The 26358-nt window shown below is 45.0% G+C and overlaps 1 protein-coding gene across 4 annotated transcripts in view; it reads left to right on the forward strand.

The window, feature by feature from the left end:
• Positions 1-26358, forward strand: part of vps13a (vacuolar protein sorting 13 homolog A) — a 40441-nt gene that overhangs the window by 823 nt on the left and 13260 nt on the right. For 2 of the 4 annotated variants that reach the window (XM_084468415.1, XM_084468418.1), the window contains exons 2-55: positions 845-888; positions 1003-1045; positions 1135-1230; positions 1695-1796; positions 2246-2355; positions 2451-2510; positions 2632-2691; positions 2985-3065; positions 3986-4043; positions 4270-4397; positions 4995-5101; positions 5284-5455; positions 6561-6623; positions 6874-7006; positions 7293-7387; positions 7731-7873; positions 8362-8563; positions 8899-9013; positions 9228-9364; positions 9450-9582; positions 9759-9876; positions 10300-10435; positions 10907-11018; positions 11120-11295; positions 11611-11767; positions 12079-12158; positions 12355-12414; positions 12611-12818; positions 13046-13162; positions 13393-13496; positions 13821-13988; positions 14465-14772; positions 15333-15480; positions 15814-15982; positions 16266-16390; positions 16502-16671; positions 17125-17384; positions 17643-17827; positions 18153-18296; positions 18631-18840; positions 19232-19375; positions 19762-19860; positions 20074-20226; positions 20796-21054; positions 21386-21546; positions 21921-22024; positions 22176-22524; positions 23034-23170; positions 23436-23736; positions 23981-24085; positions 24212-24358; positions 24587-24718; positions 24983-25116; positions 25462-25533. In XM_084468415.1, coding sequence (XP_084324541.1) covers positions 845-888; positions 1003-1045; positions 1135-1230; positions 1695-1796; positions 2246-2355; positions 2451-2510; positions 2632-2691; positions 2985-3065; positions 3986-4043; positions 4270-4397; positions 4995-5101; positions 5284-5455; positions 6561-6623; positions 6874-7006; positions 7293-7387; positions 7731-7873; positions 8362-8563; positions 8899-9013; positions 9228-9364; positions 9450-9582; positions 9759-9876; positions 10300-10435; positions 10907-11018; positions 11120-11295; positions 11611-11767; positions 12079-12158; positions 12355-12414; positions 12611-12818; positions 13046-13162; positions 13393-13496; positions 13821-13988; positions 14465-14772; positions 15333-15480; positions 15814-15982; positions 16266-16390; positions 16502-16671; positions 17125-17384; positions 17643-17827; positions 18153-18296; positions 18631-18840; positions 19232-19375; positions 19762-19860; positions 20074-20226; positions 20796-21054; positions 21386-21546; positions 21921-22024; positions 22176-22524; positions 23034-23170; positions 23436-23736; positions 23981-24085; positions 24212-24358; positions 24587-24718; positions 24983-25116; positions 25462-25533 — 7534 coding nt within the window. The remainder of the gene's footprint in view (positions 1-844; positions 889-1002; positions 1046-1134; positions 1231-1694; positions 1797-2245; positions 2356-2450; positions 2511-2631; positions 2692-2984; positions 3066-3985; positions 4044-4269; positions 4398-4994; positions 5102-5283; positions 5456-6560; positions 6624-6873; positions 7007-7292; positions 7388-7730; positions 7874-8361; positions 8564-8898; positions 9014-9227; positions 9365-9449; positions 9583-9758; positions 9877-10299; positions 10436-10906; positions 11019-11119; positions 11296-11610; positions 11768-12078; positions 12159-12354; positions 12415-12610; positions 12819-13045; positions 13163-13392; positions 13497-13820; positions 13989-14464; positions 14773-15332; positions 15481-15813; positions 15983-16265; positions 16391-16501; positions 16672-17124; positions 17385-17642; positions 17828-18152; positions 18297-18630; positions 18841-19231; positions 19376-19761; positions 19861-20073; positions 20227-20795; positions 21055-21385; positions 21547-21920; positions 22025-22175; positions 22525-23033; positions 23171-23435; positions 23737-23980; positions 24086-24211; positions 24359-24586; positions 24719-24982; positions 25117-25461; positions 25534-26358) is intronic. The other 2 variants (XM_084468416.1, XM_084468417.1) reach the window with 2 other exon arrangements.

Raw genomic sequence — 26358 nt, forward strand, 5'->3', positions numbered from 1 at the left:
TGGAGAGTATAGAAAGAAAATACACAAAACCCCGAAATGGAAATTGAATACTTTATTTGCTGTTTCGCTGAACTGTACATCTGTACATCTATTTCTTGGCATCATCAAGCATCCCTTGTTTTGAGACATTAAATGGAATGTTACAGCCTTGTAAACATATCTGTATTAGCACTTCTGGATGCAGCCCAATTAACTGGGGGATACAACAAGGCAACAAAGAGAGAGACACATTAGTTGTGCTTTCTTTGCTTTTATGATACCGTCCTTCCAAAATGTAAAATTAAGGCAGCATTCAGTTGTGTGAGCCATGAAGGCTTCTAAAGGTCTTTTATTGATGTCATTGCTTTTATGTCACCCACACATTGCAGCTATTCACCCAAAGGTTATGTATTCTCCTCCCTATGTCTGTCCCTCTCCCTGTCTCTCTGTCATACAACCAGGACACGAGCAACCCAAAGGTTGTTATTTGGTAGTGAGATGTGTTATATCCCCCACAAACACGTATACACAATCACCATATACAGCACTTTGAATGTCTATACATATTTAAGGAATTGTTGTTATTTCTCAAAGGAGCTTAAAAATGTGTAATTCAGAAAGACCCTACTGTTGACCTAGGCAAAGAGAAAACCCACTGTGCACATCACACACACCTTAATACAATACAACTTTTAGCTCTAAAGGTCTCTTCTCTATTGACACTGCCATTCTGAGACTCCAGTAACACAATGTAGCTTATGTCGCTTGCAATCTGTTTGCTTTGAAGTGATTCACGCCTATTTGTTTGAAGGGGATTAGAAGAACGCTTGATGATGTCATGATCCTTTATATTCCTTTGCTTCAGGTGATGCCATTCTTAGAAATTTGGAAATCAAGGAAAATGCCTTGGTAAGTTGATACATTTTAATATTTCTTTTGTTATTAGAACAAATGTCAATTTTAATACAATGCACCCCTTGGCATTGCAGGTGATCCTATGTGTGTTGCCTTTTATTTCCTCAGAGTCAACTCGACATCCCTTTTAAAGTTAGAGCGGGGCACATAGGTAATATTCTAGCGTCAGAGTTTCTTTCACGCTCCTTTGCATTTTTGACACAAACCCTGGTTTCACCCTTGTCTGTTCTTCTTAAACAGGTCGGTTAGAGCTGAAGATCCCATGGAAGAACTTGTACACTCAATCGGTGGAGGCCACATTGGATGGTGTCTACCTGCTCGTCGTGCCCACAGCCAGTAAGAACACTTTGTCTTGTTGAACGCATGCGCAGTCAGAAAACTAAGCTCTAATCAGTTGAATAACCTTATTGTGTTCTATAAATAATCTATAAATAATTTGAATTTTGAATAAAGATACGCTAGATCAAAAAGTAGGATGTGTAATATCTACCTGCATTGCTGTCATTATTACTTTAGCCTCTCACTGTGTCAACAAGCTAGGCCAGTGTCCAAATGCATCCTGGTGTTTTGTATGCTTTTTCATGCCTTGTTTGAAGTATCTCCGTCTTTCAGTCTTTGCAAGCTTGTCACTTAACTTTTCCAAAAACAAATTAACAAAGAAGGAGAAATAAATAAGAAAACAACAAGCCTTGCTGAGATGGATCCCCATGTGAAGTGGGTTTGACCCTTCTGATGACAAGGGATTGTTGGAAATTTGGCTTTGAAGGATACTTCATCATCACAATCTATGTTTTCTCCAGGTATAAAGTATGACGCGGAGAAGGAGGAGAAGCAGCTGCAGGAGGCTCGTCAAAGGGAGCTCCAGAGGATAGAGGAGACCAAGCAGAAGGCTGCTGAACAAGGTCAGGGGTCATCTGAATCTCAGGATGATGGATCAAAAATTTGGCCTGGGATGAGATGATGAATGGATGAAATGGCCTCAAGATCACAAAATACATAATAGATGTTTCCTGGCCGTGATGATAGCAGAGGGAAATGTGCACATTCTCATACAGCAGAACTCAAACCAATGCTACTATGGTTTGACCTAGATTTACTTTTAGACTAACCATAGCTCACACAGGTCACAGTCTCACCAGTCAAAACACAACAGTCTTGCTGTAGTCCTGTAGTTGTTACTGACACTGTGGTAATAACTTAAAGCGACAATTAGTTTGAGAGCTATATGAAGAATGTAAATTAGTAAAGTAAGTTGAAACTATTCACACTGTAAACCTATCCAAATTCAAATAATAATTGATATAAAATATAGTTTGTAACTTTAATATAAGTACTTTCTTGTGTTTTACAGAAGACCCTAAACTTGAAAAGCAGGACAGTTTTGTTGAGAAGTTGGTCACACAGGTCATTAAAAATGTGCAGGTCAAGATATCCAACATCCATGTCCGCTACGAGGATGATGTGAGTATTTCACTCAAACTGCACCCAGAAATCCAAAAGCAAGATAAACAACCAGGCTTCGGTCAGGCTAACCTCTCTTAATTTTCTTTTCTCAGGTCACCAACCCAAATTGTCCTCTGTCATTCGGAGTGTCACTCAAAAACCTCAGCCTCCATGTACTGACATCTTGTATATCTGACTAATGCATTCTAATTTCCAAATGTCTTTATTGTATGTGTGTCAGTCATATGCCTGCACGTTTTTCTAACTTGCTTCCACTCTATATGCTTGCCAAAGACCACCGATGAGAACTGGAATAGCTGCCTCTTGGACGAGAACGCCAAGCTCTTCTTTAAGGTAGAGGAGCCCCAGTTACTGTTGGCTAAACATAGCTTATCTTTGTTATCGTTTAATTTTGTGGTCGTGACAACCTGGCCTTATATCTGGACTTCTTAAAAATGTTTGAGCAAGATCATGATCCAGAAATCTGTGAATAAGTTAAAAAAAATGTAGACAACATTTTATTCGTATTCAAATCCTATCTTTTCTGATGCTTTTGTTAGTATTGTTATCGTTGTTTATCAGAGTCAGTTTGGTTATGTGCACCACAGTAGTTACTCTAACGGTTTTTATCTTGGATCTCTTCTCAGTTGGTGCAGCTGGACAGCTTGTTTGCCTACTGGAATGTCAACTCTTTGCTCTTCTCCAACCATGGTCCAGACGAGGCTTTGGTGAGTCAGCATTGGCTTATATTCAGCAGTGGGGTTTCTCGGCCTTGGAAACTTGAGCCAGCTCTTAACCATGTTGTCCTTGTTCTCTGGTGCTCCGGGGCAAGCATTTGTAATTCTGCCAAACCTGTCCCAATTTGCCTTTGGGGGAGCTTTGATGTATTCTCTATTTCAGGTTTGACATCAAGGCTCAAGGCTGTTTTGAAACTCAACATGGTTATTTCACCTGAGAGCAAATGTATAGAAACGGATCCACGCTCTTGAGACTAGTGTATTGGTCCTTCTACTGGTCTTCCACAAACGAGTTTCAACTTGTTCAGAATACTCGCTCAACTTGTAGTCAGAAATAATGGATGGATGTAATTCCTGCCTGAGCTTCACTGCTGCCTGACAGAATGACTGTGTCCTTCCTGTATTCCACAAAGAGCCTTTAGATCCTCTCGTGTTCACATTGTACACCATAAGAAATGTGGAGAGGCTGCTTTTATTCACTGTATTTAGGAACATTGGTAAACACACATGTCATGTGGCAAGCGTTGATGACATGGCATTAGTCTGAGTGACATTGTTGCTGACCAAGTGGACATGAGGTCAGCATGTGATCATTTAATGATGCCACGAGGCTGTTAAAGAGATAGTGATACTGAATCTGTGATTTGTTGTTGAATAGAATTAATATACATTTTTATATATCAAATATATACATCAAAAATAAAATTTCATACCAACACCAAAGGATTTAATGGGATTAACTAATATTCTGTCCATAAAGGGAGTTGCTTTGCCGTTACTGAATTCTACCTTCTTCCCACAGTAGTGAGCATGAGTAAAGCAACTCGATAGTGTGTGTTTAAACTTTAGAGTGTGAATCCGCCAGTTTAATATCTTAATCTTATAAAATATATTTTTTGTCCTTCCTTCAGCGGTGTCTTCAGAAGAGCATTGAACTCGAGAGCTCTCTCCACGTCAGCCATGACTTCAGTAAGTGCCTTTAGGTGAACTCCTGAGTTAGTCTGGTAGCAGCATTCTTCTACAGCTTCAAGGTTTTCCAAAAAGTATTGCCAACACGCAATTCAGCCGCTACATGCCTGCAACATATAAATAAATGTCAGGAAGAACTCGAACGGCCTAAATATTTCCATACCAAACATGGAATTAAATGATTGGTCAATTCAATATATGTGTTCTCCGCTTGCTTGGTCCACAGTTTTCCGGCCCATCACAGCAGATGCTAAACTCAGGATGAATCCCAGGTCTGACGTGGACTTCTCCTCTCCCAAAGTAGACCTGGTGGTCAATCTCCGTGAGGTGGCCTTTGAGCTGAACAGAGACCAGGTGAACTGATGTGGTGGAGAAAGCATCTATGTTATTGAGTTAGTTTCATGTTCTCCAAAGTGACTTCCACTGAATCTAAAGGCTTGTCATTAAGGAGCAGGCAGGAGTTAGGCATCTTGCTCAACATTGGGGTAGAACCTAGTACCCTTCCACTGGGAGTCAAATAGCCAACCATTAGACTGACCGGCCCCTGTATTTATTATTTATCAATGAGATGAGTAGAGGAGGTTGGAGTGAAGGATGTGGATGGGTAAGAGAGTAGGGATATATTTTGTTGATTGTCACATGACACAGTTAAGATTGTTAAGATCTACATGAACATGAACACATTAACATGTTTTTTCTTTCTGCCGTAGTCCAACACACTTTTCTTCTGTCTCAACCACCCCGTACAGACAGAACCATTCCTCGAGGCTATCTTTTCATTATGCACTTTTTAGACATTGCAGTAGCTGCCAAAGCTGGCAAGTCATGGAGTTTTAATGTTGCTAATGCTCTATGCTATTGTGTGTGTATAAGTGTCGATAAGTGATCTGCATCCAGTCTCTGACTGAACAGGTTTAATGTTGTAACATCATGTGCTTGTATTCCTTACAGTACATCAGCATTCTGGAGCTCCTGGGTTCCGTTGATCTGATGTCACGGAATCTGCCGTACCGGAAGTACAGACCGGACGTCCACATTCACTCAAACACCCATATATGGTCAGAAAACATTTTCATTCTCCCATTGAGACAACCTCTCAATAAGACTTTTTTTTTTAAGGTTTTTTTAAAAGCATGACCATAACTTAACTATGAAGGGTGTTGTTTTGAATTTGTCCTACAAGCAGTGTTCATGTGTCTGTTTAAGTGCTTGTTCATATGTCCGGGGGGGGCGTGTCCAGGTGGCGCTACGTGATCACAGGTGTGCTGGAGGTCGACGTGAAGCCCCGCCTCCACATGTGGTCGTGGCAACACATCCAGCGACACCGCTGCATGGTGAAGCGCTACCGAGACCTGTACAAGCTGAAGATCACCAGCAGGAAACCCAGCGAGGAGTTGCTCAAAGACCTGGAGGTAGGAGGACCTAGGCCAACGCTACTGGGTTTGATCCCCCCTGTTTCCACATGACTAACTGTGGCTGCCCTTGAGCAAGGTGTCTACCCCCTACCTGCTCGTTAATGGCATGAATATGTCATTGTGAGAGAGGGAATAACGTAAATAGTCATTGAACTGTGGTGGGGGAAATGGAACTATGTAATCTCATGAGCAATCATTTTGAGAGTGATACAGAAGGGGATTATAGCAACTTCAGAATGCTGTTTGTATAGTATATAGTAGTAGTATAACTAGAGATCATTCAATTTCTCTCTGATACCTAATACTTGTTGCACATTTCATCATACAACTGATTATATGGGTGTATCTTCCCGTATTATTTCATTTTGACTGCACAAATGAATGAATGAATCCCCATTAGAACATCTTATGAATACATAATTTGATGACAATCAAACGCCACTCAACCATAATAAACGTTGTTGACATGCTTCCATCCGTTAATGGGTTGAAAGTTGACCCTGTTACTAATGTGCACGTGAGCACGTGCTTACACTGACCCCACTGGGAATCTGTAATTGCCTGCTAAGTGCAAGCGCCTACCATGCAGCATTATACAGGGCTATGGGTCATCAAGATGGTGAGATGGAGACATCTGCACGTGTTTTGAGTTAAGGGAAAGGTTGATCAGTGAGGATACTTTCGGCATATAGTAGCACTTCATTATGTACTATTATTTTATGCTTTCCTGATAACAATCAATACATGCTCAACCATTGAAGCATAAAGTGTATCATGGATCATAATAATGACTTCGAGAAACTTCTCATGGTCATATGCCTGATTAAATTACATTTAGGGATTACAGAAAAAAACCATTATGAAGGAAGAAAGAGGAGTGTTAGATAAACCATTCAGACAATGTTTTTATTTAATTATTAACGACTTGAACTCTTTACGGCTGAAAACAGTTGTATTGTATTCCATGCAGTCTAGCATTTCCGCCCTCTACTCCAGACAGAAGAGTCTTTCTGCTGGAACTAATGGTGGACGTTAAGTAATTGGTGCGTTTGGCAGGAGTCGCCATGGGCTGCTAAGAGCTGTGATTGATTTTGTCTTGTAGGGGCCTGAGAAAACGCTGGATATTTTTAACATCACCTTGGCCAGACAGCAGGCTGAGATGGAGGTAACGCTTACACCAACCTCAGCTTACTCATCACCATCTCCATCACAACCTTTAGGGCTTCTGGTCTGACCCAAGACACGCGCACACTTTCACACTCAGTATCCTTTTTTATTTTATAATATTTTTTATCATGATAATTATGTATTTTACATTAAGTTTTACTTTAAGTTTTTCAACATTAGTAATGCTGTATGAATGCTCTCTGTGTTATCTCTTGGCCATGGCTGACATTTTGACTCATTTTCCCAAGGCAAGTAAAGCAGGGCTGTGTATTTACCGGCCTGGGATGAAGGTGGAGGAAGAGCAGACCCAGGGCTGGATCAGCTGGGCGTGGAACTGGGGAGCAGAGGACCCTGAACAGCATAAAGAGGTGGACACTGGAGGTACACAAATAACCATGTTTACATAGCTGAAGAAAAATGCTATTATCTTTGGAATAATGGGGTCATTTATGAAGTAAATGCATGCATTTGTTCATTGGTAATACGGTATAGATATTAGATCAAACTCCTCATCCGAGTTTCTTTATTTATTGATGGATTATTATTTATTATTATTTAGGTTTGCGGTCTACCGGTAGCTGTCCCTGAGCAAGACGCCCAACCCCTCTCTGCTCATTAATGACATGTTGTTTTTTTTACTTAATCATAAATTTTGTTTTTACTGAAGGTTTTGATAGAATTATGACCCCTGCTGAGAAGAACAAACTCTACACTGCCATTGGCTACAGCGAGACTGCCGTCAATCCCAACCTGCCAAAGAATGTGAGATCTATGGCAAAGAAAATATGCATTAAAAACTTGCCAATGTTTGAGCCTACTGAAATATAGAATTACAATTGAAAAGGTTTTATTGCCAGGTTAGCTTTCACGTACAAGGAAATAGTCATGGTGCATTTATAGGTGAACGTTTATAGTTTATAAGTGAATTAAAGAGCAACTGTAACTAAGAAAGTAAGATATGTGTATATATAAAGATTACAGAATCTAAAGATTTCGATGATGATCTTGCCTTTCTTCAAAATATATATTTCAAACCATTGTTAACAATTTGTCAGCGATTGTTTTGGTTAATTATTATAAGAATGAATGTCTTTCCTTTTTGTAGTTTGAGGACATGAAGGTGAACTTCCATCTAGAGAAATTGTCCGTGTCCATCAAAGAGAAAAAGGACAAGGATGAAATCCTGAAGCTGACAGTGGAGACGCTCAACTCCATGCTCACACAGAGGCCCGGAGCTCAAGCCATCAAGTATGTTCATATTTCGCGTTTATACTTTGGTGTTGAGAAGATGCTTTTATCCAAAAGGGCTGACCGTGATTCAGATACAATTCATTGAGGAGCAGGCAGAGGATGCTCAAGCCTGTCTCCAGGTATTCTGCAGCCTTCAGGGATCACCAACTCCATAGCCCCTACACTATCCTGCCTCCATTATGTTAGCCATAATTTCCATCTGCTTTAGTGGCTGTAGACTTTCATTGTTCTACTCTGATGTCTCTACATGTTTGTTTAGATAATAATGTCTGGAAGCTTTTAATTTACTGAAGGCAATGTTGGTAAATGTTCTTTCTAATAATACCAAGACATTGTTTTGGATCAGTGCACAAGAACAATTTCTCTGTTTAATATCCAATATTACTAGCCTATTTCGGCTCTGTAGTTATAAACTCCATAGACTATGTTGGTCCATGATGATATCATATTGAACCTTGTTGTGACTGTGTTGTTGCTGTGTCCAGATTAGAAGCCAAGCTCAAACTGTTTGAGGTCACTGGCCTGGCGGGGAACCGGCCAGCACCCACCCTGCTGTCATCCAGGAAGGCTTCCATGGCACCAGGTACCCCCCTGCTCAGCTTCCTGTTCGAGACCAACCCCATGGACCAGAGCGCAGACCAGCGGCTCTACGTCGAGTCCCAACCTCTGGAGATCATCTACGATGCTGTGAGTTGTGTGTGTGTGTGTGTGTGTGTGTGTGTGTGTGTGTGTGTGTGTGTGTGTGTGTGTGTGTGTGTGTGTGTGTGTGTGTGTGTGTGTGTGTGTGTGTGTGTGTGTGTGTGTGTGTGTGTATTGAGGTGTATGTGTGTAACGTATCGTAATGCACTGATCCAACAGGTTTTCTTTTAATAGTATCATTTAGAATTGTGTGTGTGTATGCGTGTAATGTATCGTAATGCACTGATCCAACAGGTTTTCTTTTAATAGTATCATTTAGAATTGTCTGACTTTCAGTTTTCATCATCATTTTTATGTAATCTATATATTGTGTGTGTGTGCAGGCCACAGTGAACAGTATGTCTGCATTCTTCATGCCGCCTGACGACCTGCAGCTAGACGAGCTCACCAACGCTACTCTGATGAAACTGGAGCAGTTCAAAGATCGAACATCGACTGGTGGGAAACACACTGCAACTTCAATAGAAAAGCGTTGTATCTTTATAGTGTCAACTCTCAGATTGGGTGCAATTAAACATTTTCAACTAAAGAGAACTGATGTGCTAACTGAGGTGCTGAATAAGACCGTTTCTACTTCAAAATCTAAAAACCTATTTCTGTAATAATTATTTGTTAGTTTTTTTTAATTTGTTGTGTTAATTTCTCCTCCCAGGGTTGATGTATGTGATCGAGACCCAGAAGGTTCTGGATCTGAACGTGAACCTGATGGCGTCTTATGTCATCGTACCCCAGACTGGCTTTTATGACGCCACGCAGAACATCATGCTGCTGGATCTCGGTCACTTCAAGGTAACTGAAGGAAAGAGAAAGTGGTTGACGTGACAAAAAAATAACACACTGGGGATATTAACTTTTTTGTGACCTGTTTGGGCAGATGACCAGTATGAGTAAGAAGGACCTGCCCCAGCTCTCTGTGGGAAGCAGCACCATTGAAGACATCATGTCCAGGGCCTACGACAGCTTCAACATTCAACTCACCAACTTGCAGTTCCTCTATAGCAAACCAGGTATGTGCACGCACGCACGCACGCACACACCTACCTACCTACCTACCTACCTACCTACCTACCTACCTACCTACGTACCTACCTAGCTTAAAACTAATCAAACAGAATCAGATGTTCCATCGCCCATTAACAGTTATAAATTCAATGCGTTTCCAACCCCCATCCCTTGTGATCAGACGGTGACTGGAAGAGGGCTCGTAAACAGAGGCGTTCCTCCTTCCACATCCTGGAGCCCGTCGACCTGAAGGTGGTCTTCAGCCGGGCCATGGTCGTCACAGACGCCCGCATGGCCAAGTAAGACCTGGCCCTCTCCCCCTCCACTGGGAATACACATTGGGCCACAGTGTTTGAATGACCACGTGTTCAGCAGCAAGGTCATCCCTTTGTCAAGACAATACAAAAATGCACAGTAGAGATTATTAATGCAAAGATTAGATGTAGAAAAGTCTGCCTCCAAGTATAAAATTGCTGAGGCTGAATCGAGAATGGTGTGTTTGTTCAAGGTGTCTCCCTGCTCTTTAGCTCTTTAGCTATCTATCTATAGCTGATAATTAGCCGGGATAGGTTCCAGCTTCCTGTGAGTTGGAGCAGAACTGTTAACATTGTTAAATATATTTTTCATCGACCTGACAACGATAACAGAAATTGTCTTATTCTTTGTATCCATGTCTTGTATTCATCCGTATTCGTCTTTTAATGATTGATTGATTATTCAAGGTTCAAGATCTCTGCGGAGCTCCCTCTGCTGTCGCTGCGTATCTCTGACGACCGGGTCCGGGGTGTTCTGGAGCTGGTCGACAGCATCCCTCTGCCCGAGAGCCGACCAGCCCCACGGAGCAACGGCACATCCAAGGTAACCCCGACCAGAGGGTCCCCAGCACAGGCCCTGGTCCAGAGACGGTGCCGGTGGCCTGGTCCTACACAAGAGAGGGAGGGATCTGCTCAAGAAAGACGAGTGTTTGGGGAATGATTATTCCGTCACGGTCTATGGATAGGATGTTTTTGGCATCCTGGCGGCAAGGTTTTGGGGCCAAACGCCAACCCCCACAGTCTACCTGGCAGTCCTTTGGCAAGATGCCGAACCTAAACCTGCTCATTTAGGTGTCTAAAATAGGATTCACTTTCACTTCGGTGTCAGCAAAGTGTTTAGATATTGAATATTGTTTACTATATACACCGTTCTGCACCAGTTTTAGGTATTAACTGTTAAAAAAGAGTTTTCTGTAGACTAGGTACTAAACACCAAGGCACCATCTCTGATAAAGCTCTGAGAAACTGCTGTTTTGCGGCAGCTGAGGATCAGTGTTGGATTACCTTTTTTCAGCCAAGGCAGCCCTACACCCCGCAGCTCACTCCCAGGAGACCCCCAGGTGTGGCGGACCTGCGCTCCTCCCTCCTGTTCGACTCCTGTGAAACCATCAGCATCACCTCCTTAGGTGAGGTCCTCATACACCTGGACACCTGCCCTGTCTGTAATGCTGTGGATTAACTCATAGCACTCCTGTGCTTTTTTTCCTACTTGTGTTTCGGTGGGCAGGCTCAGAGGAGGACCTGTTCTACGACGCTCCCACCTCTCCCATCGGAGACAGGCAGTTCTTCTCAGACATTCCGGGCTCTCTCCAGGGCGCCGACTCCGTCAGGAGAAGAGGCATGGTGAAGAAAGACCCGCAGAAGAACATGACTGAGTTGCTCTTGACGTTTGACATTAATGAGGTACGGAGAAACGTCACAAGTTCATTAATTTAAACTTAGCTCACCAGAATCAAACCAATAATGTATGAAGATCCTGCCTAGATGGCTCACAGATTTTTTTTTGTAGGATTTAACCATCATCTGTAGACTATAGGATGGATAGCATGCTGAAATCTACATAAGTTAGCATGTGTTGGTTGTAGAGTTGAATAGCTTGTGGAAAGGTATCCTCTGTGTACTATCAGGGTTCTCCCACGACAATGTAGTAGTGGTACATTGTGGTAATCCCCTTTTATTCCTCACCTGTCCTTTCCCTTCCCCTCGCCGTGCGTCCAGCTGTCTGTGCAGCTGTGTCGCATGGCCAAAGGTAAAGAGATCCTCGTCCTCCATCTTGACATCGAGGGCCTCGGGACGGAGCTGAAAGTGCGCTCCTTCGACATGACCTCGAACACGTTCCTGAAGGAGATCTGCCTCAAGTGTCCAGAGTACATGGGTCTGTATTGGCTCGGGGTTACATTCAATGCTGTCTGTGTCAATTACATTGATGTTCATATGTATGTATTTAATCTATCCTGTGTTTATTTGTATGTATTTATTATTACTATTTAATATTTAACCCTATCTGATCCAAAGCGTTATACAGTGAATGTGAGGTGTATTTCATTAAGGAGCAGGTATTATGTAACTTGTACAAAAATGCCTAGTGGTAGGATGCTTACTCTTGAGAATTTCCATCCACAGACTTTGCGTCACAAGTGTATTAATGGTTTGGTTGTGTCCTTACCATGTTTGTAATCTGCACAGATTCTGAAGAGAAGGAGGTTAATCTGATAACTACTTTAGACAACAAAGAGGAGGACTTGCTCACTCTGGAATATACAAAGGTATCCTCTACGTACAACATACCTGACATTAAGTTCTGCATTCATGGTTGCCGATTTTTCCAAATAAAAGCCACTCACTTGCACCCTTGCATAATTTGAGTCTGATCACTATGGTGGTAAAGTGGCTTAGTGGCCCTGTGTTTAGTTGACACGTTTTTGTCTATAAAGGTCAGTGTACATTGTGTTTTACTCCCAGGCTGACAGGAACGGCCCAGAGTTCAAAACCCTACACCATAACACAGAACAGCTCATTAAGGTAAGGCGCCGGTTTTATTAAATCACTAAATGATTGTTAAATGAACCATATTTAGTCATTGTATTTAGTTCCAATTAACAACAAAATATGTTGTTAGGTACAATTAACAACATATTTCGAGCACTCAATTACTATTGCAGCTTGCTTACTTTCCAACCATTTGAACCCTGCTCTGCTCCCCCTCGTCTGACCTCAGGTGAACTTCTCCTCGCTGGACGTGCACCTGCACACGGAGGCCCTCCTCAACTCCATCAACTTCCTGACCAGCCTCCTCCCTCCCTCCAGCCAGAAGGAGGAGGGAGGAGCCGAGGAGCTGCCCACCATCCCCGAGGAGGAGGAGGAGGAGGAGGAGGGGGAGTCCGAGGAGGGCAAGAAGGAGGAATCGGTTGTAGCAAAGATAAAATGTAACTTGTGTTTCCATCCATTTCCATTTGTTTTTGGATAATGTGTTTCTTTTAATCTGCTTAAAGGCGAATAGTAGTAGTACAATACTAACTTTGATATTATGTGTAAAAATTCAGTTAAAAAATCTGATCATACTGCTCAGGTTATTTCCCCATATTGTCATTTGCATACTTTTTTTTAATGTATATCTCTTTTCTTCCGTCTTCTCTTCACACTTTTTTCCCAGCGACTAAAAAATCGAAGTTTGAAGATGTGGTAAATCTACACATCAGAGCCGATCTGGACTGTCTGAAGATCTTCATCCGAGGGCAGAAGGCCAGGATATCCGAGATCAGTATAGAAGGTACAGAATCATCCACCACAGCCTTTCTGCGGTAGCTCTGCTAATTCATTGACACCTACAATTAACAATTCTAGAAATAAGTTTCTTGTTTACAAAAAGAATATGAAAGTAATGTTTTAGTCCAACTTCAAGTAAGATTGCTACTGCAGAAAGCCATTGAAAAGCCATATCAAGTTCAGAGTTTTCAATTTACAATTGTGTAACCTGTGTTCCTGGTTTCTGTCATGCAGGTCTGGTTTCCGAAGTGTTGATGAGGAAAAAGGAGATGGAGGTTCTGGCTCATCTCAAGAACATCATCATCCTGGACTGTGACAAAGAAGCTCTCTACAAAAAAGTATGATTTAACATTAACTGATCTCATCGTTGAATAACACTTGCAAAGGTCTGCTTAGTTCTGAACATTGACCATCAATAGATAAAGCTTCTTTGTTGTAATTTTAAGAACCATAAAAAACATTTTATGTTAATTGGCAATGTTTATCATGCATGAATGCTCTGGATTTTTGCACACTTTTTATGTCCATGTCAAAAGTCTAATTGAGCAATAGCATCCCAAAACAAGTTTGTGGCTTACACATGAATGGCTCAACCATTTATTTTGAACTCTGTAGTGGCCGGAGCTAGGCAGAGTGTTTATTTACACATCTCTGTTCTCTAGACAGTATCCATAAGGGGCAAGGAGGTGTTTGCCTTCCGCATGATCAACTACACGGATGCCACGGAGGGTGACGCCTACCTGGACATGACAAAGGTGGACACGTCTGTCAGCTTGACTGTGGGGTGCATCCAAGTCGTCTTCCTCAACAAGTTTGTCTCCTCCATACTGGTATGGCCCTCTTCAATCCAGTCAAGTTGTACAAGCCTTTTATAGACCTTTTAGCAGGAGTTACGGTCCTGCTAAATGATCCACTACGGAGGAAGGATAGTAAGTAGAGTCTAAGTAGTCCCTGTAAGTCGCTTTGGATAAATGCACCTGACTAAAATAAAACAAGGGCTTCAATTTTATCGATGTTATTTATACAGTGCTCATGTTGTGCCAATATATTGTATAAGATAGCCTGCGGTTTTGGGACATTAATAATATACAGTATTTAGCATATTGAAAATGATTGTTACAATAATTCATACATTTCTATGAAAGATGGTGGCATAACTACAGTTTATAAATAAATAAATATATATTTTTGTAATTGCATTTTATCGCATTATATCTATTGCACGAAACTTTCCATAACAAGCCATGTTTTTCCCTCCATCCATCTTCGCGGTCGATCGACCCATGAATCCGTCCACCCCCACCAGGCGTTCGTCAACAACTTCCAGGCGGCCAAGGAGGCCCTGGCCGAGGCCACGGCGCAGGCGGCCGAGAAGGCGGCCACGGGCGTGATGGAGCTGGCCGAGCGCAGCACGCGCATCACCCTCGACGTGCACTTCAACGCGCCCGTCATCTTCCTGCCGCAGTCCTCCACGTCAGCCAACGTCATCGTGGCCGACCTGGGCCTGCTGTCGGTGAGGAACCGCTTCACGCGCGTGCCGTCCAAAACGCACGTCAAGATCCCGCCCATCGTGGACATCATGACCGTGGAGCTGAGAGACCTCAACATGTACAGGTAGAGAGGGCGGGCGGGCGGGCGGCGGGGGGGAGGGTTAAATATGCATTGTTATTGAGACGACTACAACTTCCTTCTCTGGCTTAATGTTGGGGCTTTTTCTGACCAATTGAGGTATTTGCTTGTTCGAGTTCATTCTATTCCAACATACCTATCTTTTTTCTATTTGTAGTAATTACCTGTCCAAGATAGTCTAGGCAAGGCAAGGCAAGGCAAGGCAACTTTATTTATATAGCACTTTTCATACACAAGGCAGACTCAAAGTGCTTCACATATAAACATTGTCATACAATAAAATAAAATAATAGTTAAGTAAAAAGTAAAATAGATAGAATATAAAGGCAAAGTTTAAAAAAAACATTTTAGAAAGGCAGAGTAAAAAAAATGCATTTTAGAAAGTGAGAAAATAAAGGCAAACCCTACTAATAAAATAAAATAAAATAATAAATAAATAAATAAAATAGAAGCATTGTAGATTTAAGATTTAAGATTTAAGTCTAGTAGTGGCTTGTGCGTTAAAGATGTCTCACTATGTTCCCTCCCCTCTGTGGTATTTCCAGAACCACATATGAGGACGGTAATTTCCAGGGAGATACGCAGCTGCTGAAGCCCGTCAGTCTGGACATCTCCATCCAGAGGAACCTGTCCTCCACCTGGTACCACAGCATACCTGATATAGAGATCACTGCTCACCTCAAACCCATGAACGTACGTTGGCCACAAGCACCTTTTCACTGTAACAAGCCTCATCATTTAGTAGATAGATTAAGATTAAGTTAATCCTGCTCATTGAAGAATATCACGCAATCATGGATTAGTAACGTTTGCCTGAATCAATTATGTCATTTTGAATATGCAACAAAACTGAGGTTTTTAAAAACGGGACATCCAATTGTCACATGACCCAGACACACCTGCATATTTAACACACACCTGACAATGCTAAAATGGAGTGAAAAAAACATCAGCCACAAAAGCAGCTTTCTTTCATTTGACTGGCGTACTGTGGCCTGAAGGTGTGTGTGTGTGTGTCTGTAACAGTTGATCCTGAGCCAGGACGACATCACAGTGGTGCTGAGGACTCTGGGAGAGAATCTGACGGAGACCTCGGACGCTGTCCCTCCTGCCCTTCCCCCCGCCACCGGACCCGCCTCCGACACCCTGTCCATCAAAGGATCCCAGGGTTCTGGAGCGATAGGCCCATCGCCAAGTGAGTTGTGTGTGTGTGTGTGTGTGTGTGTGTGTGTGTGTGTGTGTGTGTGTGTGTGTGTGTGTGTGTGTGTGTGTGTGTGTGTGTGTGTGTGTGTGTGTGTGTGTGTGTGTGTGTGTGTGTGTGTGTGTGTGTGTGTGTGTGTGTGTGCTAGTGGGAAGCTCGTGGGCTTCAGACCTAAACAGTGTTTGATAGATTTAAACGGCTTAAGGCTGGAGCAGTCACTTGCGGTACAAGTGATTCTATGCAGTGCGATCATAGTTTGGGAAACCTCCAACCACAGGTAACACAGTGGTGACGGCAGCAGTGGTGGAGACTCAGAAAAACAGCAAGCTGAAGGACTCCCTCAAACTAATCTTCAAGTTCGACTCCATGACGGTGGTTCTCTACAAGCCCACTGGGGACGAGGTAGCTGATCACACACCCATATACATACACACAAATACACATTTATCTGGGTGGACACACCCACGCCCCTATGTCTGTTGTAAACAACACACTCTCTGTGTTGTTTTGCAGGCACAGCTGCAGGGCTCTCATGATGACGAGCTGAAGCTGGCAGAGTTCACCCTGGGAACCATCTCCACGTCCGTCCACATGTTGTCTGACAGCTCCATGAAGGCCTCGGTCCGCCTGGCCAACTGCCTTCTGGACGACAAGAGGCCCAACGTCGAGATGGTCAGCCCCAGGTACTAGCGGGGCCATGGCAAATTAAATGGCACATTGATGGTACTTGTAATGGAGACATCTCATAGTACTACATGGCGCTGTATTGATCACCTTTAAAACAATTGTTCTTGTCTAGTATGCATGGGGTGTAAAAAAAGGTCCTGGGCTTAAACCCTTCTGTCATGCCTTACCACTTTCTTCTCCTTAATTTGGGGTAAAAGGGTCTGTTAAACGACTAACGATGATCGTAAAACTAAATGGTAATCTTTTGCATTGTCTTTCTCACACACAAATACACATACTTAAAGCTAAAAGTTTTGCATGGCACAACTTTCATTTCGATGGCTGCAAATGGAGAATATTTATCGTCATCTTCTGGCTCTTGGCCCCACCCTTTCTTACCCACCACCCATCAACCCCGCCCTCCCCTGCTCTCCACCCGCACCCCACCCAACGCCCTCCCCACACCCCAGGATGATGGCAATGCGTCCGGGGGCCGAGCGGAACATGATGGTGGAGGTGAACTACCGTCAGGGCCGTGAAGGGATGATCCTGGACACGGTGGTGCAGGACGTCTACCTGTGTGCCAGCATGGAGTTCCTGCTCACCGTGGCCGACCTGTTCCTCAAGGCCTCCCAGCAAGGCTTCGCACCGGCACCCCAAGTCAAGCCCACCGGTGGGGCAGGAGACAAGAGGAACGCCGCCGCTTCCACCACGTCCAAAGAGTCTGCTGGTCAGTCGGCTGCTCCAACCCCTTCATTCGCCTCATTCGTTTTTTTCATTGTTCTTCACAATTTGCAAATCAAACTAACAATTGCAATCTCGGTTATAAGTCAACATGTTTTTCTTATTTTGTCTGGTATTCACTAAGAACGACCTAAAACATTGCACCTTTCCTACGTTCAGTTTTTCAGTGATGTCATCCCGGTGTCTTATTGTCTCCTGTTCAACCCCTCCTCCTCCTCCTCCTCCTCCCCGTTCTCCCTACTAGTCGCAGCTCCGGCGGCGGTGTCCAAGATGGAAATCAACGTCGTGGTGCGTAACCCTGAGATCGTGTTCGTGGCGGACCTGACGCGCGCCGACGCCCCGGCTCTGGTGATGACCACGGAGTGCGAGCTGGTGATGAAGAGCGGCGCGGAGGGAGCGATGATGACCGCCATCATTAACGATCTCAAGGTGGGAGGGCAACTCGCGACGACCACGCGGTCGAGACGCCTTGAAGCCACCCGGGTTCTGTGGTTCCGTCCCGCGCTACCCGTCATCCCCCCCCCCCCCCCCCCCCCCCCCCCCTCTCTCTTCCCTCAGCCCATCTGTCTGGCTTTAAGAGTCCACTAAATGGACACATACAAATGAAAGGTATCTCACGGTTTGCCTTTTTCTAGCCCATCTGTGGACTGCTAGATTGAGGGTAAATTAGCTCAGGGGGTAAACTGACTTGGTGGACCGAATTGGCTATGGAAAGGTGTGTCTCTTTCTCTGTCTCTTTCTCTTGTGCGTGCAGGTGGTGACGTGTCCCTTCCTAAGGGAGAAGAGGACGGACAACCTGACCACGGTGCTGCAGCCGTGTCAGGTGTTCTTCCAGAAGAACGACCCCCTGGGTGGCCCTCAGGCCATGGAGGTCTCCATCCACGCACTCACACTCAAGGTATAGGAGCCCTGTCCGTCTCACGCATGCTCAACTAGAACTAGTTAGTATGGTTTATTTGTAAATGAGACACATTATACAATTCTTCTGAAGTTTTTGTCAGTTTATTTCCAATCCCCACCCATCCCTAGCTATGGAGAAAATCGAATATCCTGATTAAAAGAACATATCTGATTAGCATATAGCAAATGTCTGAATAATGAGATAACCCCGTGTGTTCCCCTCAATGGGTCTCGTAAAGTATTTTTTGTTTCATGTGCCTTGGAAAACGGTACAGTAAAGTACTGGACAAGTCCCAATCGTGTCTTCATAGCTGTATTGTGTACCTGTCCAGGTATCGCCCATCATCATCAACACCATCCTCACCATCCAATCGGTGCTGACGCCCGCAGCCGAGACGCCCCAGGAGCTCGACAGCCCCGTGGCGCCGCAGCTGTGCGAGAAAAGCGACTGGAAGGACCTCAAAATGTGGTTCCTGGAGGAGGGTGGAGACGTGGACACCAAGACTGAGACCCCATTGGTGCCCCAAGGAGAGTCGCTGAAGGTAACCAGCACCGCAGGCCCAGTGTGTTAAAGCATGGAGGGGATTGTGCTAGAGAGGGGCTCATATGCGGGGGTGGGGGGGGGGGGGGCAGTAGCTCAGGAGGTAGAGCGGGTTGGCTGGTAAGGTTGCTGGTTCGATCCCCGGCTCTCCTAGCTGAGTGTCGAGGTGTCCCTGAGCAAGGCACCTCACCCTGGCTGTGGCCTTGCATGGTTGACTCCGCCGTCAGTGTGTGAATGTGTGCATGAACAGGTGAATGTCAGGCAATATTGTAAAGAGCTTTGGATAATAGCTCTATATAAATGCAGTCCATTTACCATTTACCACATGCCTTTAGTATGGTATTCAACATGTACGGGACGTTTGATTCCATCTGCTCTGCGTCCCCCCGCAGGTGGACATCAACTCGATCTGCGTGACTCTAGAGGCAGGGCTGGGGCACCGCACCGCCCCCATGCTGTTGGCCAAGTCCTCGTTCCACGGGAACGTGAAGAACTGGAACACGCTCATCAACCTGTACAGCCGACTCAACCTGGAGGTGAACGCATCAGAACACGACACGTCTGAGAAACACAAAGGGGACCCACGCATGGTTTTGATTGTTTACGTTCCATCAACGTAGTCGAGATGAGAAGGCCACACAGCCACTGGTGGCTACGATTAATGAATCCACCATGATGGATAGAGCAGCTCCCTGGGCTGGAGTGTACCATCTGCTTGGGATGTCTCTCTCATGAATACACTCAAATGAAACGCAATGAATGATTAAGCTGGTGGGAGAATATACATGTCAATGCTAAAAGGTTTGGTGTGTGTGTGTGTGTGTGTGTGTGTGTGTGTGTGTGTGTGTGTGTGTGTGTGTGTGTGTGTGTGTGTGTGTGTGTGTGTGTGTGTGTGTGTGTGTGTGTGTGTGTGTCTCATTAGGTTCATTATTACAATGAGGTGCTGGGGGTTTGGGAACCACTGCTGGAGCCATTAGAGGAGGATAAAGACAGCTTCAGACCCTGGTCCCTGGAACTGAAGGTAGTCACACACACACACACACACACACACACACACACACACACACACACACACACACACACACACACACACACACACACACACACACACACACACACACACACACACACACACACACACACACACACACACACACACACACCGTTTCTCACCACCACGCACACACACACAGTTTCTCACCACCACGCCACCATTTTATCTGTTGCCCACCAGATGAAGAAGAAGTCGATGACCTACTCGGGCCTATCGGATGAAGTGGACTTTAACGTGCCAAACTACAAGACCGTGATCAGTATCAGCAGCATGGACCAGCTCAACATCACCCTCTCCAAGTGTGGACTGACTATGCTCAGTAACCTGGGCGTGGTGAGGATCTCTGTTCACTGCTAACGTTTTAGTTTCAAAGAGATGTGGATTTGGAAGAGTAACGTCATCTAGAAAAGTTGATATGTTGTTCATACGAAAATAATGCACATGAATATATTTTTATATAATTTAATAAAGTAAATTCACCGGCATGATAGCTCCACAGGGTTGCATTGCTAGGAATTTATTTGAATCATTATTAATGGGTTTGTACTGGTTTTTTTTTTACGCAGCTCTATGGAGTTTTTACCTGTTTAAGGGCCACAGCGCCACACTAAAATAGACCAAGAGACAAAAATAGAGTGATGTCAATCCCAAGGGGGGTTTCCTTGGTCCGTGTGGCAGCTTCAGTTTATTATAATGGACACACTCCATGGAGCTGGGAATTCTCCAGCTTCCTGTGTGTCTACTGATTCACATTGCCATACACCACATCCTGTATAAAGGAGTACCGTCGTGTTGTTTGAACGCATCTACTGTCAAGTCCATTGGATCTATTGTCAAGTCCAGTGGATCAACTGTTGGGGGTCCTGTCGTCAGTCCTCACCTGGCCCGTCTTTCCTCCACAGGCCTTTTCCAAGCAGTCCGGGGAGTCCTTCCAGGAGGACGAGGCCCCCTTCGTGGTGAAGAACAGACTGGGTATGCCCGTGTCAGTCCTCTACAGCGAGATGTTCAGCCCCATCGGCCGCGTGGGCCACGACCACACTGTGGAGCTCCAGGACGGGGAGAGCCTCAACATGGACTACAAGACAACCAACGACGGCGGTGGTTCGGACCAGTTCTCCGCCATGACCTCTTTGAGTGCCAAGGACTACTACATACAGCCCAGTGAGTATTACTGATAGCTTATGTTGTTGGGCAGGGACGCCATGCAAGAATCAATCACGTTTACCAATGTAGTATATGACAATTACTTAGTTATGGTGATAAGTTAAGGGAAACCCATATTATGCTTGATCTATGATCATAGCGGTTTTACACAACGTGTTTTGAATTTGGGTCTATAACTTGCAAACTATTCATACCCTTCAAAAATCATCGTTATTTGAGAATAAAGACGCCATTAATGTGTCTTCATTGCAACCTGGTTAGTCGCATCTTGGGTAAATTGCATACAAGTGAATTTAAACAACCTCCCCCCCCCCCCCCCCCCCCCCAGATCCTGTGGGCCACACGTCGGTCAGTGTGATCCCCCTGATCAAGGTGGGCCGGGGCATGTACAGCGTCATCCACACCGAGTCGCGGGTCACTCGCTTCCTGGTCTGCCAGATTTACTCCGTGGAAGGAAGCAAGTACATCAAGATCCGCTCCCCCTTCCAGGTTTGTCCACAGCCATCTTCTCTCTCCAAAGTCACAGCCACCCTGTGTCTCAGTACAACCTAAAAATAAAAGTCTCTGGATTAGTGGATGCTTTTATTAGTGGATGCTTTTTTTGCAGTTTGTGAATCCATTAGATACTGATAGATGGATATTTATTTCTGAGGGGAAACGAAAGGAGTCATACACTTCTCGTACGGCCAAAGGTTTGGTTTATATAATCTTGTTCCTCGTGGCCATTCTCTGGTGTAATTGGACCAAACCGCTTGATCTCCTGAGTCTTACCCTCTCTTTAGACAATCTTTACATGGAATACTCATGCTTCTGAGCATAAGTGACACAAATAAAATAACCAACATTTCCATTCCTTCCTGCAGATCATCAATCACTTCTCCATCCCGTTCAAAGTGTTTGAGGGATCAACGTGTCTGGGGACGGCTCTGCCTGAAGAGGAGTTCTGTGTTCCTCTGGACTCCTACAAGTGACGACGCCACAAAACACTGCCATAACACAGTTCAAACCACAGCACCCACCACCAAATACATCGTATGGCAATCTCTGTTTTATGGTGGCTGATCATTGACGCATCCAAACTTAACTCTACTCTCGACCATCTGCTGCCCCCCCTACAGGTCTGAGCTGAGTCTACAACCACTGACCCAGGAAGCCACTGAGGAGCAGGAGCAGGAGGAGGAGAAACGGCAGCAGAAGGAACAGGAGCATGAGTTTCAGTGTTCTACGGGCTTCAGTTACGAGGACATCTGCCGCCAAGAGCCCGTGACCAGCCTGCAGCAGACCTGCCATCGTCGCGGCAACGAGGGGGGCGTGCTGATGGTCAACATGGTGCCGGTGAAGGACACTGTGGTGTCCAAACATACCGGGAGTGCCGGGGAGAACTTTGATGAGCCCTACGTCCTCCACCTGTGGCCATCCATCTTGTTACGCAACCTCCTGCCCTACCCCATCGCTTACAAGCTACAGGTAAACCCACACACAACCTCCTACTCTAACCTGTAGCCTACAAGCTACAGGTAAACCCACACACAACGTCCTACTCTAACCTGTAGCCTACAAGCTACAGGTAAACCCACACACAACCTCCTACTCTAACCTGTAGCCTACAAGCTACAGGTAAACCCACACACAACCTCCTACTCTAACCTGTAGCCTACAAGCTACAGGTAAACATACACACAACCTCCTACTCTTACCCCGTAGCCTACAAGCTACAGGTAAACATACACACAACCTCCTACTCTTACCCCGTAGCCTACAAGCTACAGGTAAACATACACACAACCTCCTACTCTACCTTGTAGCCTACAAGCTACAGGTAAACCCACACACAACCTCCTACTCTACACTGTAGCCTACAAGCTACAGGTAAACATACACACAACCTCCTACTCTCCTCCTACAGGAACCATCCCAGACAACATGCAAAATGTTGTCCTTCTGATCTGTGCTCTGTGTCTCTCTTGGTTGAACAGGATAGTGGGCAGACTGCCCCTGAGGTCACCCTAGACCCGGGCCACTCCGCCCAGCTCCACACGGCCATTATCAACCGCTCCAGCCTGGCGCTGCGTCTCCTTGACTACCTGTCTCAGGACTGGTCCGCCTCCTACGGGTCTGTGTCTAATGAGCCATTACTTCTCCATCTCTTCCATCTCACAGTAGAGACATGTTATTGATATGGTCTATTGTGTATTTTTAACGATTGCTACTTTTCTAGATTGAGTAAGCCTACCTTAACACGGTGCTTTACATATACCCAACAGCATGTAGCATTTTTACCATTGTGTTTGCCCAGGAAAAGTATCACTGGACACAACACATGGCGTCGTTGCTTATTCTATCGTCTCCACACCCCCCCACCCCCCCCCCACCCCCAGCTTCCAAGCCAACCAAGAAGAGATCTCCTTCATCGTGTTCCAGTCCACGAGCGACGAGGACGACGAGGTGATGGACGGCGGCGGCAGCGCGAGGCCCCGGGCCGAGCTGGACATCGCCGTGCACGTGGTGTACGAGGCGGGACGCATGGTGGTGGCCATCCACTCGCCCTACTGGATGGTGAACAAGACCGGGAGGCTGCTGCAGTACAAGGCCGACGACATCCACCGGAAACACGCGCTGGACTACGACATGCCCCTGCTCTTCTCCTTCAAGCCGCGCAACTTCCTGCAGAACAACAAGGCACGGCTTGTTGACGCCCGAGAATGAACTGGCATGAGAGCGTGAACCCTGTTGTGTCTTGTAGTGATGGTGATGGGTGTAGAGAATGCCGTGTTTGCTTTGGACCTTTGCTTTGGACAATGTTGTCATTAGTGCTATTTTCTTCTCCGTTTTGGCCCTCTGTCCGCATTTTTTATTTTCAAGTAAAACTGGTATTTTCAGTTATTCTCTACGTTGTTAATCTATTGTGTGCTTCGTCTCTCAGGTGCGTCTGATGATCTCAGACAGCGACCTCTCCGATGATTTCTCCCTGGATACCGTGGGTAGCTATGGGGATGTGAAATGTAAAGGCAGATACAAAGACTACCTGGTAAGATTTTAACCCCAAACTTGGGACTAGATAGCTAGAGTGATGGACTAAATTCACTGATTCTGTCATTGTGTCATCGTTGTCATCGCGTCACACATGAGCTCATGGGTGTGTCCACGCCTCTAGGTCGGGGTGAAGATCGATGCCACCAGTTTCAGCCTGACGCGCATCGTGTCCTTTGTGCCGTTCTACCTGCTGGAGAACCGCACCAAGCATGTGATCCTGATCAGCGAGGAGGGCCAGGACAACTGGACGCCGGCTCAGCCAGAACAGGTCACAACCAAGTCCTCAATGCTTGAAAAAACAGGCCAGCATTCTGCTGCCAGACCGAAAAAAAAAGAATCGTTTACTAGAATAAACAATGTTTACAGATTCTGAAACGTTTGCAAGAGATTTGTTTTGAAGTAATCCTAGGCTTTCATTTTATATTGCAAAAAAGTTTAGTACAATATTCAGCCCGCTCTGTAGATACATATTGTTGCTTTGATGTTCTCTTTTCAGTCGGCCATTCCCTTCTGGCCTGAGAAGGACACCAAGAGGCTGAAGATCAGGGTAGAAGGATGTGCGGCGCCTCCTCGAACCATCGACTTCACAAGGCCAGAGAACTGCCTGTTGCTGAAGCTGGACAACACAGTGAGCGCCACAATTCTCACCAAAACCTATAACAAACCACTTTTCAGAATCTTTAAGGTGGGGGGGCAGGATACTCTAGTGGTGACGGTGATCTCCACCGGGTTCAAACCCCAGTGTCCACACTTTTAAGTGCAGGCATCCTTGAGAAACATGCTAAAGCCCTACCTCACTAATACACTAATAAAAAATAAATAAATAAATACAATTTCTGCTAAATGACAAAGTAGTAAATGGTTTCAATGTGTTCTTTTTTTTTTTTTTTAGCTGGGCGGGTTCACCGTGGAAGTGGACCTATCGGAGCATTCGGCTGTGATCCGTTTCTCAGACTACCACGATGGCTCCGCCCCTTTCCTCATTATCAACCATACCAAGAACCAGGTTGTGGAGTTCCACCAAAGGTGAGCTGACTGATGGCAGACATAGCACTGGGGACAGAACCACAGTCATTATCATACTGATCATTATCATGATCAATGGTCATATTGATCAGGCGAATACAAAAAAACAATGATGAGTAGTATGACACAGTACACATAATGACACACATAATGCAACACATAATGACATGTGATGCGTCAGAGATGACCCGCCTGGATAAGACATGCCTTTGATGCCATACTGTGTAATTACTGTGGAACCATAACGATGTCCTGTCCTACAGACACCTTGCCAGTTCAGCACCTGGCCCAAGCAGGGCATCTTTTTGTGTGTGTTGTGTTGAACGGTTGATTGACTCCACACAGGAGTCGGAGAGACTCGACCACGTGGGTGCCTGATGAGCTGCTTGACCTCTCCTTCTCCGGGGAGGAGGACAGGTACAACCGAAACCCAAGGCACAGGGAAACGCCTGGGATAAGGCAGCTTCATACGGGGAAGCTTAGGGTTCCCAGAACCAGAGGCTGAGGAGAGGAGAGGGGGAAATGGCTAGAGCTGCGAAAGTCCACCTAGTTATCATTGACTGTGACCGTATTCAAACGATTTAGTAATCCTATCATTAGAGCGGGCAGGATAGGGCAGTGGCTTTGGTGTTGTGGCCCCGGCTTGCCTTTAGGCATCCTTGAGAAAGATGGTCAACCACCTGCTCCTGAAAATACTGATGCGTCCAGGTCGTAAACTAGAGAGATTTCTTTATACTGTGTACTTTTTTTAATAACAATATCGTATTGCTTCCATATTGTGAGAATGATGAGTTTATAAAACAGTTATAGTATAGTGGTAATGGTCTAGTGGAAGGGAGTGAATAGTGAATAGAGAAACCAATATAACCATAACTAGCATACATAAATAGAGGGTCAGTAAATAAAGAATCAAGTTAGCCCAGTTTAGAATAATTGCTTGGATTTAGGGTTGAGCATCGTCTTAGCTCCTTATGTCTATCATAAAGAACCATCGTTTTGTATGCGAGTTTTCATGCTGAACATACTGGTTGGGGTCAACTAAGCACCTGGCTTAGGTTACATTATCATTAGTTAGTTGCTCTTTGCTTTGGCTGCCGCCTATCTCAATGGATATCCCTCTTCGTCTGCTTCCTCCTGTAGTTTGCTTCATATTGGGGGGAAAAAAGTCTTCCTGCTTCCCTCGACCGCCTCTTCGATAGTTTGCATCCCTATGAATGTGTGTGTGCTAATGTTTGACTTTCT

Source organism: Micromesistius poutassou, assembly GCF_964030765.1.
Source record: "Micromesistius poutassou genome assembly, chromosome: 5".
NCBI lineage: Eukaryota > Metazoa > Chordata > Actinopteri > Gadiformes > Gadidae > Micromesistius > Micromesistius poutassou.